General features: G+C 39.2%; 1 protein-coding gene across 1 annotated transcript in view; it reads left to right on the top strand.

The window, feature by feature from the left end:
• Positions 1–1,272: 1,272 nt before the first annotated feature.
• The window catches only part of lcor (ligand dependent nuclear receptor corepressor), a 28,222-nt gene continuing 9,217 nt past the window's right edge, over positions 1,273–20,277 (top strand). The window contains exons 1-5 of the mRNA XM_041933880.1: positions 1,273–1,326; positions 8,167–8,246; positions 12,434–12,566; positions 18,147–18,326; positions 18,501–18,614. Coding sequence (XP_041789814.1) covers positions 18,197–18,326; positions 18,501–18,614 — 244 coding nt within the window. The 5' untranslated portion in view covers positions 1,273–1,326; positions 8,167–8,246; positions 12,434–12,566; positions 18,147–18,196. The remainder of the gene's footprint in view (positions 1,327–8,166; positions 8,247–12,433; positions 12,567–18,146; positions 18,327–18,500; positions 18,615–20,277) is intronic.

Below are 20,277 nucleotides of genomic sequence, written 5' to 3'. Positions count from 1 at the left end.
CAAATTGAAGCTCACCATTCTGATCTAATTTTTGATTCACAACAGACCAGATTTTTTCCATCACTAGTTGTTGCACTGAAAGCTACAGTCCTCTGACCTTCCTCCTATTGGTTGCTTGCAGCGGCGCTGAAGTGGTGTTGCTGCAGTCATAAGGTCGGCCATAATGATTTTAGAATAGTGAAATGCATTTCCATGCAAGCTGTGTTTAGCAAGCTCGCTTATTCCTGCAATGTAAAGCATGCGGCCTGACAAGTGGCTACACTTGAACTCTCTCTCTCTCTCTGTGTGTGTGTGTGTGTGTGTGTGTGTGTGCGAGTACATATGCTTTGTTTAACCTTTCCATTTCATGCTAAAAACTGCACACACACATATACATGCACACACACACACCTACACGTGTCTTTGTCTGTTTCTCTCTGTCTGCCTCCATTTCCATTTTGTGGTGGTGGGGGGTGAAAATTGCAGTATGTATTTATGTTTCTCTGTATGTGGTTGCCAAGCAACAGCAGAATGAAGGTATTTACAGTTAATAAAAAGTGAGTGACATTAGCTTGGTGTATTAGAGGTAAAGCGCTAATTTGCTTTAAGAGCTGTAAAGAAAGGCAAGTGTGTGTGTGCGTGCGTGTCCAAGCCTTTTGTGCATAGTGAGTAATAAATGCTTCCACACCCTGTCTGTGTGGCTACACGTGTTTGTGTCTATTGTGTGTATGAATAATAAGCGCTCAGTCAGCCTCATGTCTGTAGATATTTCCGTGTGTTTTGTGTGTGCCCAAAAAGCCTTTGCACAGCCTTTTCTATTGTGCACGTATCTGTAATTCTGTGTTTTGGAGGTCACACATTATTGCGTGTATGCGTGTGTGCTGTGTGTGTGTGTGTGTGTGTGTGTTTCATAAAATCTGAAAAATTGTATAAATTCATCGCGTGAGTTCAGATTACAAAGTCCTTTTGTTGCTATAGTCAGTTTTGTTGTTGCTGCTGGGCAAGAGCAATGGAGGCTGTGCATCAACAAAATATGTCCAACGGGAAAAGCACTTTGTCATTTATGTTCCTCATGCTTCAAAACATAAAATAACCGTCCCTTTAAATTGGTCTCTTTGTGTAAATGCTGCATTTTGAAAAATGATGCTGGAGTTATTTTCGCCTGTGTGACAGTATTTGTCTTTTTACAGTTTTACATTATGGTTTAGTTGCTGTCATTTGTTGTTTCAGTGGTAAACATGTCAGCTTGCATTAATATCACATCTCTTCTCTTTTTCACAGGCTTTGAAAGCATCTTGGAAGGCTTGTTTGGGCCAGGACTAGTCAAAGATATCACCTTTTTCCAAGGTAAACATGCACTAACACACAAACTAACAAATATCCATTTGCAAATTCAACTTTATACAAATTTAAGGTAGAATTAACATGATGTACAGTTAATGAAACAGTATTTAGGACGGTTTTTAATAGATAAAAAGGTCAAACAATAGGCTTAAAACAGCAAAAAAAGACAAAACAAACAGGATTAAAAAATCACACAAAAGAAACAAACAGCAGATTATTTTAGTTTATAAAAATAACTATTTTAAACAATGAATGAGCAGCGGTCAGTAACAGGGCGCGTGCATTCAGTGGTTAAAAGTCCTTAATTCTGTTTTGATGATCTTAATGTAGTTTAAGGTGTATCTGTAGCTCACAGCATGATGAGGGTGCAGAAACTTAAAAAGCATTTTTCCTGAGCCTTGTTCAAAATCATTATTGTGCATGAAGAGTGTATTTTTTCAGCACAAGCTCAACTCGTAATCTATTTTACTGTGTATTCAGTGTAAGACACTGAACAGAATATCGATATACAGTAGATAGACTGGGTGAATATACCCAAACGACAATGAGGAAATCAGCATCTCATCGGGTTATTGATCTATCTTAGACACATTTATTTCCATGCCTACAGAAAACATAACAGCATGTTTCATTCACACAACAACCATGTTTAATTTACAACTCAGGCTGGAAAAACCTGACAGATGCCACTACACAGAAAAAAACACGCAGCATGGACCGACTGAAGTTAATGAAGCTAGTTTCTGATGGTCTCTTTGACTAAATGTTCTGATTCTTGTAAATTAGAAAACACGCTTTGAAGAAACTAAAATAAAGCTGCTAGAACAGCAGGTCAGACCAACAGAAACCGGCCTCCTGCATAACCAGTCTGTCTGCTCTGGTTTTGTCTTTTCCCACAAAGGTCGCAGCTAATGTTCCAGATCGACACTGCAGAAGGAATTCTATGTTTGAATAATTTTATTCAGTGTGATGCTAAAACTGAAGCTCTAGCATATGCAAAAAGAACCAGTTGTTACTGTTTATTAGTATTCATCACTAAGACTGATGTACAAAAACATGGATGCTATAAAAGCTGTTCTGTGTGTTTGCATTCATGCATTCAGTTATTTACTTATCTGTAAGTCATTCTGTAATGCACACTACTCAGGGAAATAACACCATGTATTTATGTATATATGTTATTTATGCTGCACACAGCCCCAGAGCCATGTGAAAAGGAAACACAGTATGCGCTCATATACCATAAAATATGGCAGAAGTCACCAAAACTGTCACAGAATCTGATTCACTGTCTCCCAGAGAGGCTTTCCACCTCTGAGTGACACAAGTCAAATATGGATGTCATGAGAATGAAAAGAGTGAAGACCAGTCTCACCTAAACACACAGCTCTCTCTCCTCCTACCACCGAGAAACGAGGTCACTATGGTATCCTGGAGTCATGTGACCCCTCCCCCACCGACTTAAGGCATTTTTAGAATATTTCTGGCTTGTCTACATCATTTTCAGTCATGCATCACACTGCCACACACACACACACACACACACACACACACACGTCAACAATGCTAGATTTCATTGATGTGCAACATTAAAGTTACATTTCGTGGCATTGAAACCTTCACACATTTGAAGAACAATAGGAGCCTTATCCTCATCTGCATCAGTGATTAGCGATTTCCTACACTTCCCAGAATTTGCTGTGGCAGTCCGTTTAAAGAAGGTCAGTCAGTCTTGATCAAGTCTGAAAACTGTCACATGGCCGTGTTTTATTTGCTTACAGTGACCCTGGTACGTTGTTTGTCAGTCAATTTGTCATGTCAAACATCATGCCTGATAAACTCTGGTGTCGTGGAACTTTCTCATAAAATTTTGAAATCTTTTCCGGTTTATCAGTGTGCCAGTCCCTCCAGTCCACCATCCTTGTGGCAAATGCAGAAAATTACTTTCCTAAATGATGAGGACACCTTTTTAATCAAAGGTGTATGTGCTGACATGTAAATCTAGTTGGCTAATCAGCAAATTTGTTCAAAAGATTTGTGTGTATTTGTGATTAAAACACGTGTTGCTTTCTGGTCTTTTTCTGTCTGTGGCCGCACAAACCGGTTTCCCTGCCATGCACTGATTTCTGCTGCAGTTGTTGAAAATGCTAAATGCAGGATATTGCAGCTTGAGAAGGACATCTTTGCTGTGTAATTCTGAGCACTAAGACCTGATGTTTACAGTAGATATGATATCAGACTCCATAAAATTGCTGTTGGAAATAATTTGTCTTTGACCAGCCATCCACAGTAGACTGAAACAAACAAAGCCTGGATTACTTGAAGCATAGTAGTGATATGAAATAAATGGTACAGTGCAGTGCCATAACATACTTTACAGTGAGAGATGTAGTTCAGCTGAGGAAGTGTCTGTGTTTCAGATTTAGTCATATTTTGTATTTAATTGGATTTTACAGTGTTTCTTCACTTTAGAAACCAGTAACAATTACCTGATTAATTAAATGTATGTAAACACACTGACTGTTAAGCAAGAACACACACACTTAAAGCTTCATGTGAGTAGTGTCAGCATCTTCCTCAAGCTCTCAAACACACACACACACACACACACACACATACAGAAACTTGACTACTGTGAGGGTGGGGGTCGCATTAGCAGTGGGACTGGAGCTAATTGGTGCCTTCGCAGGGATCTTGCATGTGGCACAACCTCAGAGTTAAAGCACAGCTCACCTTTGACCTGTTCATTACAGCGGCAGACGGAGATAAAACGAGAAAGAGAGCAGGAGAGTAATAGGCTGTCTGTTTATCTGTCGCATGTCTCACAGGAACGTGAGAGGAAAGTGTGGTGTGATTGGAGTAGCCAGAGATGTGATCTGCTGTACTTTAAGGAATGCGACATGTATGAACTGGTGCTTGTACACATGCATACGCACACACACACACACACACACACACACACACACACACAGGAAATAAAAAGGGTTTCAGATCTGAAACTAATAGAGCATTCAGTGACCTAGCAGACCTTGCGTGGTTCCTCTTGTAATTTGTAGTTACTGCAGAAGTCGTCAGGGTTTTTAAAAGGATCCCAATGGTTTTTTTTTTTTTTTGGACATCTTAATTCCTGAAAAATCAACAAACAGCATCTGAAAATCTTGTTTTTGCTGATGACCAGTGGTTTATCTTGTAATATGGCAGCAGGGTATCACAGGAGGTCAGAGGTGCAACACACTCAAAGCTTCCAAAAGATATAATATTTTCAATATGTTTAATGCATGCAGGCTAGCTATTGGTTTACATTTATTTCTGTACAGAACTCACTTGACTGTGAGTGTCATCCTTCTGTGAACATCAATTCTGCATTATGATCTGCACTTTTACATTATTGCTGGTAATGCATTTAAAGATTGATATGAATAGTCTATGTTGCATTACTCTTTCAAACACACTGCAAAGACAATAAAAGAAATTCAGTTTCTCTCATAATTATGACTTGTGCATCTTGTTCTCATAACAATAAGTCTCATAACAATGAGATCTTTTATCTCAGAATTGCACTTTCATGCAGTAAAAAAATAGACATGATGTTCAGATGGATGACACAGCTCAAGTTTTATCTTGTGCAGAAATGAAACCAATCCAACTATAGAAATAAATCCATCAATTATGTGAAGGTGCAAATTGCAAAATAGTTTATATACATGTAAATATGCTACAGTATGTCCACTGCAAAAATACTATTCATCAGTTTATCAGACAAGTTTAGTCCCACGTGTTCTGGCATCTCAGATATTAGGATTATATTTTTATTTTTTGTGAGGATTCATAGTTTTTGTCCCTTCTTGTTTTTTCTTGTTTTCCCTCACTTTGGTCTAAATTTTGTCTTTCCTCTTCTGGATCCAGCACAGAGGAGGTTGCATAGGAACCTTTTAATGTCAGTGTTTGTTGCATTTCGACCAACAAGGCAACAAGAAGATGGAAGTAACTTAGATCCACCAAAAGAGCAAATGTGGAAAGTAAATTAAAATCACGAACATACAAATAGATCTGTTCAGGAGCATTTCATCTTTGAACAGACTTAATGCTAAGTTGTTTCTGTATGTTAAGTTTTAGATTCTTGAGATTCTTTTGGTATATTTGCGTGAAACACAGACTTGGTTGATGCCAACAGAAATATGGGTTTAAGTTTAAGAGGTCTCCACGTAACGGAGCTCCTGTGTGAACAGGGCTATTGTGTCCAGTGATAATCAACAAAGACATGTTCTATTTTAGCACCTCACTGTTAACATGAACACTTCCTGACTTTGAATGTCGAGTGAAGGGTGATGAGAATGTTCATCCTCAGCTCCTTCAGCTGTTTTCTAAGTTGCTGAAAAGGTGACATTTTGGAGATAGGAGCTTCTGATGTGACATATATGGTGTATGTTCACAGTATATTGTGACCATATTGATTTTGGTCTCTCTCTGTGGAGCTGACTCAACCTTCTTTTTCCTCCTCCTGTCTGTAACTCACTCCTGCTTTCCTTCTCTTCTCAGTGCCTCCTCTCGTTCACTGAATCTCTCTGTCTCATATGTGTGTGTGTGTATATATATAAAAAACACATATATGTGTATATATATATGTGGTGATGTGGTTTCAGACTGAACTGAGGGTTTTTAAAGTGTAGTGCCATGGCAACAGCTCAGCTGTAACCAAGTCGACAGCAGTCTCCTCTCTCTCTCTGTCATAGTTCAGAAGGTGCTCTGTTGGTAAAATGTATTTACATTTTGAAGGATGAAGACTTGCACATGTATATAACCTGTGTAATTACATGCTGAACTAAAATGATTCTCAGTGAACTTGGACTGAGAGGCACAGGCCCACAAGTACAGGATGAATATTGATATGAGCAACCACTGACAACAAATAGTTGATTGCTGACTGTTTCAAGTCTGTATGAACCAGCTGTGTCTGTAATAATTTAAAATAAGTTTTCTTTAAAATTTGTCCTCTAGACATATCATTTCTGTTGTGCTTTTGCCATATAAAATGAAGATGTTTGTTTTTGTAAGTTAGCTTTGGATGCAGGTCTCAAACAGCTACTTCTCCTTCTAAAACCATGAAGTCTTCACTGTTACAAAATCTGTAACCCGTGGAAAATCTGACCTGATTTTCAAAGAAAAAGACCCGGCCAAAGAGTCACAAAAGAAGAGAGTTTGAACCGATAAAAAAAAAAAATATATATATACACACACACACACACACACACACACACACACACACACACACACATACATACATACATACATAAATATATACGTGCGTGTGTTATTAGCAACAGAATTGTATTCTAAATAGTATACATGTGCTGTAGGCACTGCCATTTTTAGTGTCCACATTTTTGGTCCATACACTATTTGTCAGTTGCAAGAACATCAACTTTCCAATTTAAAATTTCACACCAACGTCCTACAATCCGGAATTCATTTCTCACTCATATTGTAAACTTTCCTCATTTTCAAAACAAACCTAACGATTATTTTCATTATCAATTAATCAGCAAACCTTTCACTTCATTAATCATTATGGAAAATGAGTTGGGTTCTGTAAATATCACTATTTTCTGACAGTTGTTGCAGTTGTTGTCATGAAATGTTTTGTTTTGTGTGACCAACAGTCAAAAACAGAGAAGCTGCAACCAGAGTGTTGATTGATTTTTTTGATTTTTGATTAATAGACTAATTGTTGCAGCACTTAAACAAAGAATTGTGCTTTAGCATTTTTTAAATCTTTTATTGCATTCATTCGTGCACAAAGGTTTGCACAAATGACTACAGGATAGCTGTTTGTAGGTTTATTTTTCTCAAGATCTAATGTTTTCAAGGGACAATAGGTAAACCTCTGCTGGATTTAACTTCTGCTTGATTTAACAATGATTTTTGTTTTGTTTTTTCACCACTATTACGGTCATAGTCTGGCTAAACACGCCTTTAGAACTTTAGAGGCTCTGCCCACTTCTCCAGGCGGAGAAAGACAGAAAAGCTGTGAGGAGAGAACTGAAAGTAGGATGTTTCAGTTTCATGATGTGCAGCAGCTGAACTATCAGGAGAGAGCGGTGAATTTCTCAATCCCACTGAACATGTTCACCAGAGTGCAGTCCTGGAAAGGGGTAATGAGTTCTTCGCAAATAGGGCTTTAGGGCATGAATACTTCACAAACAGATACAGTCATATTTACATGCAAGCGCACGCGCACACACACACTCACACACACATATATGCAGTGTTTGTGGGAAGAGAATTGAGCTCATCTGTCAATCTTAGGAGCGGTTAGTTTTTGCACAGCATACTTGACATATGAAGTTAGTCATCACTGTAATTTAATCATTGGCTGTAATTAAAAGTGAATCTTTGTAACGCGCTTGTTGTTGTGGTTTGCGGGCCCTCAGCTGTCACTCTGCGGGCTTGACTGGCTTTCGAATGAAAACAGACAATTTCTCCATTGATTCATCGACACCCACCTCATTTACAGCTGGTTTTAAGATTTAACCTGTGTGCGGATATTAAAACTGAACTAATGCAAGAGTCAAACACACACAGTGCAAAACAACCACAAAGAATGGACTGAAATTTGAAAGGACAAATAACAAGAAATAAATATTTTCTTTGTCATTTAGTTCTTTCTTTTAATTTTATGCCACAAGATTTCCTTCAGAGCACGTTTTTGCAAGCTAAACCAAAACCTCTCAGGTTTGCTGATGTCTGTTTATGCCTAAAATATCCATTGACTACTAGAAACACTGAGGGATTACTTGGGGGGCTGATTAAATATACTGCTCTCTGTCCCCCTCTCTCATCCAGACTGCGAGCCTGAAGAAGTGTCTGACTGGTCCTTCGATGAAAACTGTCTCTTCTGCTGCTTAAGACGCGAGAAAGTCAAGGTAGGAGACGTCACAACATTTCATTCCCCTGTCGGACATGACCATGAATATCATTACATATCATTTTAATGCCAGAACTGTCAGTTGTAGCATTTGCCTCATAGCATCAAGGTCCTGACTGAAAACCAACCAGCACTGCCCGGGCTCTTCATTGTGAAGTTCGCACATTCCTTTCATTCACAGGGATTTATATCATATCACATAACAAAATGCATGTTTGTTATAAGCAGTGCTCTTGCCATTGTGCTTGACCAAAAGGCGTAGGTTTGGTTTCAGAAGTGGGAGGACACATTGAAGTTTTCAAACAAACAGAAACATTTGAATTCATTGAGCAAAATAATAAATTATGGTAATAGTTGTATTTTACGTAATATTGGCATAACAAAAACCTACTTAAAATCATTTTTGTTTCCTTTGTAGATACCATATACCATTTGATCGATGTTGTATTTGCATTACTACAAAGAGAGCTGTGCTTTACTATGTTATTTTTGACTGATGCACTTCTAGTCTTTTAAGGACAATAATGCAAATGTAATGCAAAGGCAATTTTATTTTATAAAAATCTTATTTGAGAACATTTTTCAGCCCTAAGTGGCATCTGCAAGTATTCATTTCAGGCAGAATTATGCCCCTACAACCATCAGCAATAAGTATGTATGTATGTATGTAGTCTGAGAGGCAAAACCCAGGGCAAAGAGTCCCTAAGCACAACTATAGCTCTCTAAGCTTGTTGCTTTGACCTCATGGTAATAATTGACGGCGACTCAAATGACTGTATTAACATTTATTCCCCAGGCAATATTACCCTATTGTTCAAAGTACCTGTCTAGTCCTTGGACAGTTGTGTCCTAAAAAGTCAACACATTTTCTCAACAATATTAAAAAAGTATAACTAGGAGGAACAGTTTGACATTTTGGTACAGTTACACTATAACTATACACTTCCTCAGCTCTCTGTCAGCTTTCCAAAATGAGAAGATTGATATCACTGTAATATCTGTATCCTATATATAAACCTTGAACCAGCACGTGATTAGCTTAGCTTAGCATAACTTTAAAGGTGCTAGTGGGAAGATTTCCAGGCCTGTAGTTTCCCCCTGCTCCCAGTCTTTATGCTAAGCAAAGCTAATCGACTCCAAGCACAAATTTTCAAAATCACAGCAAAATACAATGTGAATGAAAGTGCGTTTTCATCACTTTTTTACACGTGTATATTCTGCAGACTAGAGACAAATTCTGCATCCAGCCAAATGCAGCTCTTGTGTTACTCTTGTAAAGTAATTTCTTTCCTTTGTCCTCTCATTTTCTGTGTTTTTGTCTGCCGCCGTTTTTTGAGCTTTCTCCACATCTTTGTCTCTCCTCCTGCGCCTGCATACTTGTTATTTGTGTTGTTCAACCATCACGGTCTTGACCCCAATTTAGCATATGAAAGGAAGGTGACATAATGATTTGGAGATGTGTGTGCGTGTGTGTGTGTTTGTGTGTGTGTGTTGGGGGAGGTGGATGATGACATGGGTATAAATTAGTGAGACTATGGTGCCTCCTGCAAGAGCTTCTTATCAGCTAAAAAGTGATCAGAACACAATAATAACAAGCGACTGCTGCTTAATTCACATACACATAGCAAGTACATGGACAGTGTGTTACCTGCATCTGCGTCTTCTGCTGCAGACAAAAGAACATGTGACGCTGCCACACATTTGAAGACCTCCACACATAAAAAGAGCAGGGGTGTGTGTGTGTTGGGGGGGCATGCGCCCTTGTTGTTTGTCAACCCACCCTCTCTATCACAATAGTGGGTGTTAGAAACACACAGGACATGTGGATAAAGAGACAAATCAATAATTAAAAAAACAAAAAAAACAATGTGATCTTGGCTGTAGTTTAACGGAAACAAAATATCTGCTGCAAAATCATCAGAAGGACTACTTACTCACTTCTTGTTCAGGAGCTTTTGACCATATAGATGGTCTTTGTCCACATAAGGAGTAATGTTCTCACTTTACAATACTTTTTAAGGATTTCTTCTCCATGTTTTCCATCTTCTTTATTTTTGGGATGTCACTGGACAAGTGAATAAGGGAGGGAAGGAAGTTAGGAGGGGTGTCCTTCCCATGTCCGTTGCTTATTTTTCAACTTGACCTCGGTCTGACCTCAAAGGTCGGCCATCTGTCTCCTAAAAACACCCTTGCTTCACCACCACCCCCCTCCATCAACCCCCATCTGTCTCTCTCTGTCTCCATGTCTCTTTACCAGTCTCTCTCTGCTCATGCTAATAAAGCCATGCTAACACTCCCAACAGCACGTTGCTACAGCACTCAGTGACATCACTGAATATGTATACAAGATGCACACCAGTAAAGTTCCTGCATGTAATACAATAATTACAGATAAGCCTGGAACGAAACAAAAAAAAAAAATCTAAATCAATCAACAGAGCAAAATCAATTAAAACAAAGCCTAGCAGGGATTACAGGAGATCTTTTCAGCAGTGTTGTCTGGCTGGTCAATAATTAGGTTAGCCACTCATAGTGTGCAAATCGTAATATGGCAAATAATAAGAGAAATTTTGCAGCAGCCTTAATTGTGTTTCTCTCCTCACTCAACAGTATTTTCATCTTTTATTCATCCGTTCGGGCTTGAAAGCTCTCTCTGTCTCTCTCTTATTACCCTCTGCTTGTTTGTGAAATGCCAGTGGAGCTTCAGTGGGTGGGAACCATTGATTCATTGATCTGAAGCCATGCAAACTGCCTGCAGATAGAGAGAGCTGAGGGGGCTCAAATAAAGAGCGGACAGAATAATAAAAGCCTTAAAAACACACTCTTATATCCGATTGTTGCTACGTCTCTTTCCACTGATGCAAACAGCCACACACACACACACACACACACACACACATACAAATTCCTTGCTTAGTGTTGTTAAGACAATGGCAGCACACTTATTACATCTAATACTAACAGTGGTGTTAATCCCTTCTACGATTCAGGGGCTGACTTGTTTCTTTCAAAATAATCTCTCATTGGCAGGGCTGTGTCTCGTCAGGCTCAATACCTTGGATATCCTGAGGAAACCGTCTGATTGGCTGTCAGCTTGAAAAGGCCCGCCTCCAACAATGGCACCTCAGTAGAGAAGTCTCTTCTCCCTGTAGTGTCGTTTTATTGGCCAAACATACGGTTTCTCTATCCTGCATTGCAGCCTAGTTATCCTTCCTTTTCCTAAAATGTGACTTCACAGCAGTTTGTAAGCGTAGAGACCAGGTTAGTCATTTAAAACACTAAATTACTGTTCGATTACCACAGTAATCCACTCATTCATTAATACATTTTGCCCCATCAAAAATAATAAACAAATAAATTTTAAAGTACTATCTTAAAATTGGCAGGAGCATCAGTAATTGCCAATTGTCTCTTCAGCTGTTAATATCTTATATGATCATCGATCAGCACAACATATACAATTAAATGATGTCAAACTATTATGTGGTGCTGAAAGGATTTGTCAATCAACTTATTGTCAATCAAAGAAAATTACCTAATAACAATTTAAATTACCATTATTTATTAGTCGTCATTTTTCACACATTCACTGGTTCCACCTTTCAAATGTGAGGGTTTCTGTTTTATATCACTGTAAATTTAGTATCTTTGTGTTTTACGCTGCTTGAAAAAACATGTCATCTGGAGATTCACCATTATTAATTGAGTAGTCAAATCATTTATAATTGACAGGTTTATCAATGATAATAACCATAACAATCTGGGACAGCAGCCCTACAATTATGAATGCGCATGTTTAAAATAAATCATAACATTTCTTACCAGATTCTAACCACTGAAACCAAGTGTCACTGAGATCAATAGACCAGAGTGCAGTGCTGCTACAGCACAGTTGATTAAGAGCAAAGACCTCCACCTTTTCTCAACTGGCTGGAAGAAAAAATTTGCACCTATAGACAGAATCTGCTGATTTTGAGCCAAAGGATGGTGAGGTCTGCATGTACTGTACCTGCAGCTACAACACATCTTATTGGCTCACAGAGCTGAGCAGAACAATGGACATCTACAGCTGGTAGCGAAACTTGACTAGTGGTGGAGGGATTGATGTGATGGTGTGCAGGGGGGTTCTTTTTTTTTGACAGAACAGGCCTTTACTCACTCATTTGTCTCTCTGTGTTTGTGTAGGATCACAGTGTAGAGAACGGTGGAGGCAGCCAGGTGCTGTCGGAGTGTGAAGACTTCAAACAGGAGCAGTCTCGGATCAGCCGGCTGGAGAGACAGGCCCAAGACTTCCTCAATGCTGTGTTCCACAGAAAAGGTAACACACACTCTCTCTCTCTCACACACACACACACACACACACACACACCTCATCAGTCATTTCATTTCATGTATTTTCACATTCCCTCTAGTCATAAATATCTGGAATATCTTTCAATGTCCAGAGGTGTATTTCAGACAAGTTAAGTCAGAAAATGTGGTTAATTCCCAGAGGAAATCAGTAAATATAAGAGAATTCAAATGATGAAAGATGATCTGAAGAATGGTCCCTACAAGGGAATAAAATACCAGACTGTATTGTATATTTCAGACATTGATTGCACTTAATTATTTTCCATGCTAACTGGAGTTGAAACCAGATCATTAAAATCCATTCATATATACTGTAGATTATGTTTTAGGACACTTTGCTATAAAAAGTAATGGAAAAATCACAGAACTGACCACTGCAGAAGTCCAGCTTTTTATTGCTTTACGTTGCAACACAACTAGCTCTTGTTTAAATTGTCTTTAATCAGTGTCCACACTTGAACACATCTGGCCTGGAAAAGAGTCAGCTGCACTTTGGAGTATCTACAGTAATTCTTTAGCTTTTTGTTGAGGAGACCAGAGACATTGCAACAGATTAGTGATTACAAAGATGTGTACTTCTCAGGTAATAAACTATGGGCTTTGGAAACAAAGTTGGTGTTTTAGTTTTACCTTCACTGAGGTATTGATAACTAAGTTGAGGACCTCAGTACACATACGTAATCAGATCGTGGAGGACACAAGTCTCTGATGGAGAATGATGTGTGCAGTTGGGTTATCTGCATAATTCTGACAATTTGTGCAGTTTGGAGAAAAAGGGGACCAGGGATCGATTCCTGAGGGACGCCACATGTAGCTTTTTCAAAGTTTTACAATTGGAACAAAGACATTTCTACCCTCCAGGTAGACCCTAAATCAGACAAGATCTGGGCCAGAGAGGCCGACCCACTTTTCCGACCTGTACTAACATAGCCATCATTACTATGAGAGGCCATGTGGGAAACTCTGTAGAAGGTTATTTTACATGGTACTGATGGCGAGAAACTTGTGCTAAATCTGGGAGGGTGGAGACTTTTAAACTAGGGGAAGTGGTATCACCTGTGGATGTTCTCCCAAGGAGAAACACCCAAATAGCAGCCATAGCAAAAATACATACATACAACACAGCTAAAACTATTAAAGGCTTGTCATCAAAGTGCTTATCAGAGCATTTTGGGGCCCTAATCAGAATCTAAAAACATATGAAAGAGTGTTTGGGCTATCTGGCAACCAAAAATGAGACCAGGGGAGTCCAGTTCACTGTAGGACTAACTACAATGAGTCCCATTAGAGCCAAATATAAAACTCTACCTTGCTTGTTGCAAACTTAGAGCAACCTTGAGCAGTGTATAATAATTTTGGAGGATATAGTTTGTGGTGCTCTTGAATTTTATTGCATTAAACAGAGAGGTTTGTTGATATAAGGGGTGGACAAAATAATAGAAACACCTGTCCATGTAATACAGTGTAAAGCACCAGAAATGTCGTTCTCTAAAATGACCATACAGTTGAATCAGCACCTCTCTTAAAAGGGGTTCAACAAGAACTGACCATTATAACATAAATTAAGGGAGGATTTACTGTAGATGTTTTGTATTCAGCAGTTGTGTCAGTTTAGGCAGGTGTGGATCAAACTGAGCAAACCTATTAAGTAAAAAAAAAAAATCAGGTCCTGGTTTAACATTCGAAAGTGGTGGATGACCGTGAATGTTTTGTAATTGTCATTCTGGTGCTTGTATTTACATGCACCATCAGCTTTGGTGCATGTCTCAAATCACCCATTCGAGTTGCCATAATCTCCACCAAACTGGGAGTGTATCATGTTTTGGCCTGAGGCAGGCAGCTATTTTGTGACAGAGGAGAGCTGAGCCCGATAGACTGTAGCTTGTGTTGTGTTTTTCCGTGAGGGAGAGAGGGAGGAAGCAGATGTCTGTCCAATCAATGCCTGCCCCCAATCAATCTGGCTTCCCTCATTCAGGCAAAGCTGCCTGTGGAGCTGCCACATATAGACAGAGAAAAAGTCACACAGGCATAGGCATGATATGACACACAAACACACACTCACACAGCACGTAATACAGTAACAGACCTGGCAGCACACAAAAACTGTTGAAACAAGTGCGCAATCAACAACATTAAGGAATAACTTGTCATGTTGATTATGTAAGATGAATGTCACTGATCTGTACATACTGCACTGCACTGTGATTGTGGGAAGGCTGTGGACAAGTAATGTTAATTCTTAAACGGGAAAGAAGTCCACTACACAAAGTGCTGGATGATACAAAGCAGGCACAACAGGGCTGTTAACATTTTAACAGATAATTATTTTCTGTAGTTTGTGCAGTTGTCTGGCAGCCAGACATATAACTGACAACAATTCTATGATGTCATCAAGTGTGCTACAACTCAAAATAAGGATCACAGATACGGTTAAAGCAGATAGAATATTTGATTCGATCTGCAAAACTCCTATAAAAAAATCTGGCAAAACTGTTTTGGCCTGCTTGGGGTAAACATTTCATAACTTGTGAAACACTACCTACATCCTACTTTTAATTGTTTGTGTCGTGTTGTAACTCAGCATTAAAAGTAATGCAACAAATGTCAGTTATTTCAAGTAAAATCCATCCATCAAAATTTGATTCCTGATGCCTCATAACCTCATAGGCCTCCACATTTCTGAAATACCGCAGGTCATGTGATACATGCACACAGCAAATTAACATGCATTCACTAAGACAGATGTATATGTGAGCTGCATTTGCGTCAAAGCTTCCTCTCTCAGGGTGGACAGCAGAATTCCTGAAATACTCAAGGAAATGTTTCACAAAAACTGCAGCTGCCAAATCACTCGGCTTTGTTTTAATGAAGCGAGACCTCTTGTGTACCTTGGCACAAGATTGTGCTGTTACACAACGGCCATTTCCTAGCAAGCGCAGCATGCACACAGCCACTGCATGCTGGGGTTTCCCCAGGAGATTTCCAAAGGGGGCAGTGTGAAACCTGTATCTGTCAAAATGGAGCTGTATAATTAGGGCACATTTCCAGCAAAATAACCCGCTTCCTGGGTTTTCTTAGCATTCAAGGCCTGTTCGATTGTGACAGAGTGGGCAAAAGGCCACACAGTGTATCTACATAGTAGAATAACTTGGTTAATCTATTAATTGCTTGAATGGGTTGGGTCTTTGACACACAACAGGTACTTCAGTATGCAGTTAAGCTCTTTTATTGCCATGTCAATAAAATCATTCCAGTAGCAGGGATAATACAGTGCAACGTTTAGATGACAACAAATACAGGACTAATAAAAACTGCTTTGATGGTTTCTGTAGTTCCTTTAATTTTGAGGTGCTTCAAATTGATTTTGTTGGTCAGCACTGTTTTTCCCACCTTTTATCACTTTGTCACATCAGCCGATTGAATGGCAAGTTTTATGCAAAACTGGCTTTATCCTTTAAAACACACAAAAGACTGTTATGCAGTAGAATTGTGACATGTTCCCTAAACACACTTCTAACATATTCTTGTGAGTGTCATGTTTTTATTGAATGTCAATCAAAGGAGTTCATGTTTTTATGCAGGAGGATATTTTCTTCTCTGCTGTTTGCTTTGTGTCGTCTTTAGAACAGTTCATAGAACAAACAGGTTTGACATAATTTGTTTTTACCTCTTTGTTTTCCTGCTCTAGTTTTTTTTATTCATGTCTGGTATTTCAAGTGTTTCTGTCATGGAGGTTTCATCTGTAATACACACTAATTTTGTTTTGATAACACTGTTTATTATTACAGCACCTCATAAAATGACTAGAAATGCAAAAAAGGAAGTCACCTTCAGTCTTGAACTCACATTTAAAAGAGCTTCAAGCCCTTATTCTGCCTTCAGCTGCAGCCCACAATGTGATGAAATAGCAATCAAGCTATGAAACACCCAGAACTGGTACGAAAGAGATGAGAAACTTAAAACTTAAAGAAGAAACAGTGAGTTAAAAACAGGAAGCACGTTGGGAAAGCAGATGTGTGAGATATGGCTGGAAAATACCAGCATGTACCTGTTGTGCACTGATAAATAGGCAGGATTAAGGGCTGCATGTATACACAGTCCAGAATATGTGTCATTTTTGGATTATTTCATCATAGCTTTAGGATTAGTTTTTTGGGCTCATGTATTGTTTGGAGGATTTAGGGTTTGACTCAGTGGCACGCATAATGTATCCAAATAATATAGCTCCTGGTTATAAAGGGATGAGTGCACATATCTGGGACAATGCCAGATTAACGCATTAATAACAAACGTGTCATCATTGTCACTGTTTTGCTCAATGTGTATTAGCCAATGAGATCAATGACCAGTGTTTGATGTGGGTTTGTTTTGTCGCAGCAGGGAATAATGGAAAGTCTGGTTTTGACATTTATTTGTATTTCCTCCCAAACTGCTGGGAGGAAATACCAATACAGTTGGGACGCTGCATAAAACATAAATAAAACAGACTGTGATAATGTTTTAATCCTTTTTTACATAACCTCAATTGAAAACATAACAAAGACAATATATTTAATGTTTGACCTCATCATCTTCATTGATTTTTGAAAATATTTGCTTATTCTGAATTTGATGCAGCAACACGTTTCAAACAAGTTGGGACAGGAGCAACAACAGACTGGGAAAGTTGTGGAATGCTCCAAAAACACCTGTTTAGAACATTCCACAGGTAAACAGGTTGATTGGCAACAGGTGATCGTATCATGATTGGGTATGAAAGGAGCATCCTGGGAAGGCTCAGTGGTTCACAAGCAAGGATGAAGTGAGGTTCACACAGTGTCATAACGTATTTGGAATCAGGGTTGTTATATGATGTTATAATAATTTCCAATACAATATCTGACAGTACAGTAAAACATTGAACTGTATGATATGATACTATACTATCTGATTCAGTAGCAAACTAGATTTTCTGCTGTTATACTGTGTTACAGCTTGTCCTGAGTCGAAATGATCATCGAAATCTTCAGAATATTCCATTGTTTACTCTTTTCTACCATATGTAGTATACTGTCGTAGCTAACAATAAAAACTGCTCTGATATACAAGAAATGTCATGGTGATAATTTGGCTGCAGCTCAGAATTATTTTAGCTAGCTATTAATCTTTCAATTATGATTATAAATAGTATAAACTATAAAATGGCAGAAATTGTGAAAATGCACATTACAATTTCCTAGAAGCCCAAGGCAAGGTTTTCAAATTGCATATTTTGTCCAACCAACAATACAAAACAGAAAGATACTCACTTAACTCTGAAGTAACAGAGAAAAGAAACTGGAGACAGTGGCAATAATCTGCTGTACACACTATCATGGTGCGGTCATCATGGTCAATAGGCAGGATTAAGTGATGCTTCTGAGTGATATTTGGATTATTTCAGCAGAGGATCAGGATTACATTTTCAGGATGAAATGGGATAAATAAACTGAACATGCCATGAGTGAACAAGTTCCTGGAGGACGGGACGCTGACATGGTTGTTCCTCTGTTTTGTTTCTCTCCAGACCTCCCACGTTTCTCAGAACCTCACATTCCTCTAGTGGCTCGTGAGATCATGCAGCGAATGATCCGCCAGTTCGCTGCCGAATATACCTCAAAAACTACTCAGGACGACTCGCCCCTGCCCAACGGCATCATGAAGGACCAAAGCCTGCCGAGAGTGGCGTCTCTGGCCCCGGCCCCATGCTCCCCGCCTGGGCTACCGCCCGCGCCGAGCTCACCTCCATCGTCAGCCTCCTCCTCTCCATCCCCGACCCCCGGACCGGGCCACAGCCCCACCTCCGCCTCCGCTGCTGCTGCCTCAGCACCTGCCTGCAGCAACGGTACGGGAGCCAGTAATGGTGGAGGAGGAGGTACAGCTGCTGCCTCTGCACAGAATCCCGTCCTCAGCAAGCTTCTCATGGCCGACCAGGATGGCCCGCTGGACCTCTCCGTGAAAAAGAACCAGGAGGACCCAGAGACCAGCCAGCAGGGTGAGAGCAACAACACACACAGACTTGTTTCTGTCACCTGTGAGGATGTTGGGTTGACTTTTATTAATTCCTTTAAGTCTTACTCTAACCTAAAATATGACCACAAGTCCAACCCAACCTTTACTTGAAACTTAAGCTCTCAACCGTGACACTAAAACAGCTTTTTAAATCTGCAATAAATCAATAACTTCATGGTACCACAACGTCAGTATCACACACACACACACACACACACACGTAAATCATCAATTACTTCTCCTATTGACAGCAAATGGTAGTAGTTAACAGTTACATATTAGATATTAAAATGGTTTTTAGAAAATGTTTCATCAGCTTGACATTAAAAGAGAGATTCATTTCCTACATATAGAGACTCACTTTCAGCATGTACAGATTGGGCTCATGAGCAGCTCCCTGAAAAGCCATCATCTTTTGGATTGAGACTTTGCAGCACTATAATGAGCTCTGAAATGTAGCTCAGGGCTCAATCTACATTTAATCAAACTAAACCAGCAGGGGGTTGGCGTTTCGATCATCGAACAGGCTGCAGGGTTGAAGCGACAGCTCGCTGTTTCAACCCTCAACCACAGTGTGACTGGTCACCCACTTTAATACCAGCTTTTTGGAATCTGCTTACAGTAAGCCTCCTTAATTTTAACAAAAAAGATTTAGCATTTACATCCACCTCATGCTAACACACTGTCTCTCTCTCTCACACACACACACACACACACACACACCAAACACCTTTTCAATGAATTCTGATTCAGATTATCCTCAAAGCTCGATCATACACAAACACGTGCACTGTAGCTGATTTCGGTCAGTCACAAATTTATTGATATTGGTATAAATATATATATATATATATATGTATGTATATATATATATTTTTTACTAATACGGGTTGGTAATTTATAATTATAAACTTCCCATTGTAATTTACTGTTTAAGAGCACTGATAAAGCTTATTGTTAAGCAAAAAAATATCCTGCTTCCCTTATCAGCATCGGCCCAGAGATTGAATATAGGTGGGGGTCTAAGATGCACCTGTTTAAATTACACAGTGTATTTAATTTCGGGGGGGGGGACTGGGTGTTGTGGCACTTTTACTGTATGGTTCAGTCTGAGCATTCAAATCAACCCTGAATCCAACTGCAGCAGTCAGCTACTTCAGCGAATAAACTCTGATGAATCCACTGTACACGACCTGCGCAGCAGCACTCATCAGACAGACAAAGATTGAGACTAGCTGGTGAATCCTGAACAGGTGGACACAAACATGGCTTTAATAGGGTCCTAGTCTTACTCCCTGCCCACAAGATGTGTAAGGAGGCGACTATTTGCTAATACAATGGCCACAACCTATTAAGTGGCAATATGTCAGTGCCATTTGGGCTATTAACCACTAAACATCGTCTAAACCAATCATTAACTAGTCATTAATTCTTCACAGCAAAGAATGATGACATTTTTATTTTTGCTTACAAACATTTTTATTTGCCCCCTCCCGGCAGTGATGTCTACCAGCAGGTGTCTCTGACCTATCATTGAGCTAAGTTTTCCAGTGTTCATATATATATATATATATATATATATATATATATATATACATAGCTATATAAGAATTCATTTTAAGTGCATTTTGATTGGGCCAAACTTC

The sequence above is a fragment of the Chelmon rostratus genome, chromosome 3, assembly GCF_017976325.1.
Source record: "Chelmon rostratus isolate fCheRos1 chromosome 3, fCheRos1.pri, whole genome shotgun sequence".
In the NCBI taxonomy this organism is placed as follows: Eukaryota; Metazoa; Chordata; class Actinopteri; order Chaetodontiformes; family Chaetodontidae; genus Chelmon; species Chelmon rostratus.
Note: the sequence above shows the minus strand (reverse complement) of the source record. Positions and strands in the feature narration are given on the sequence as shown.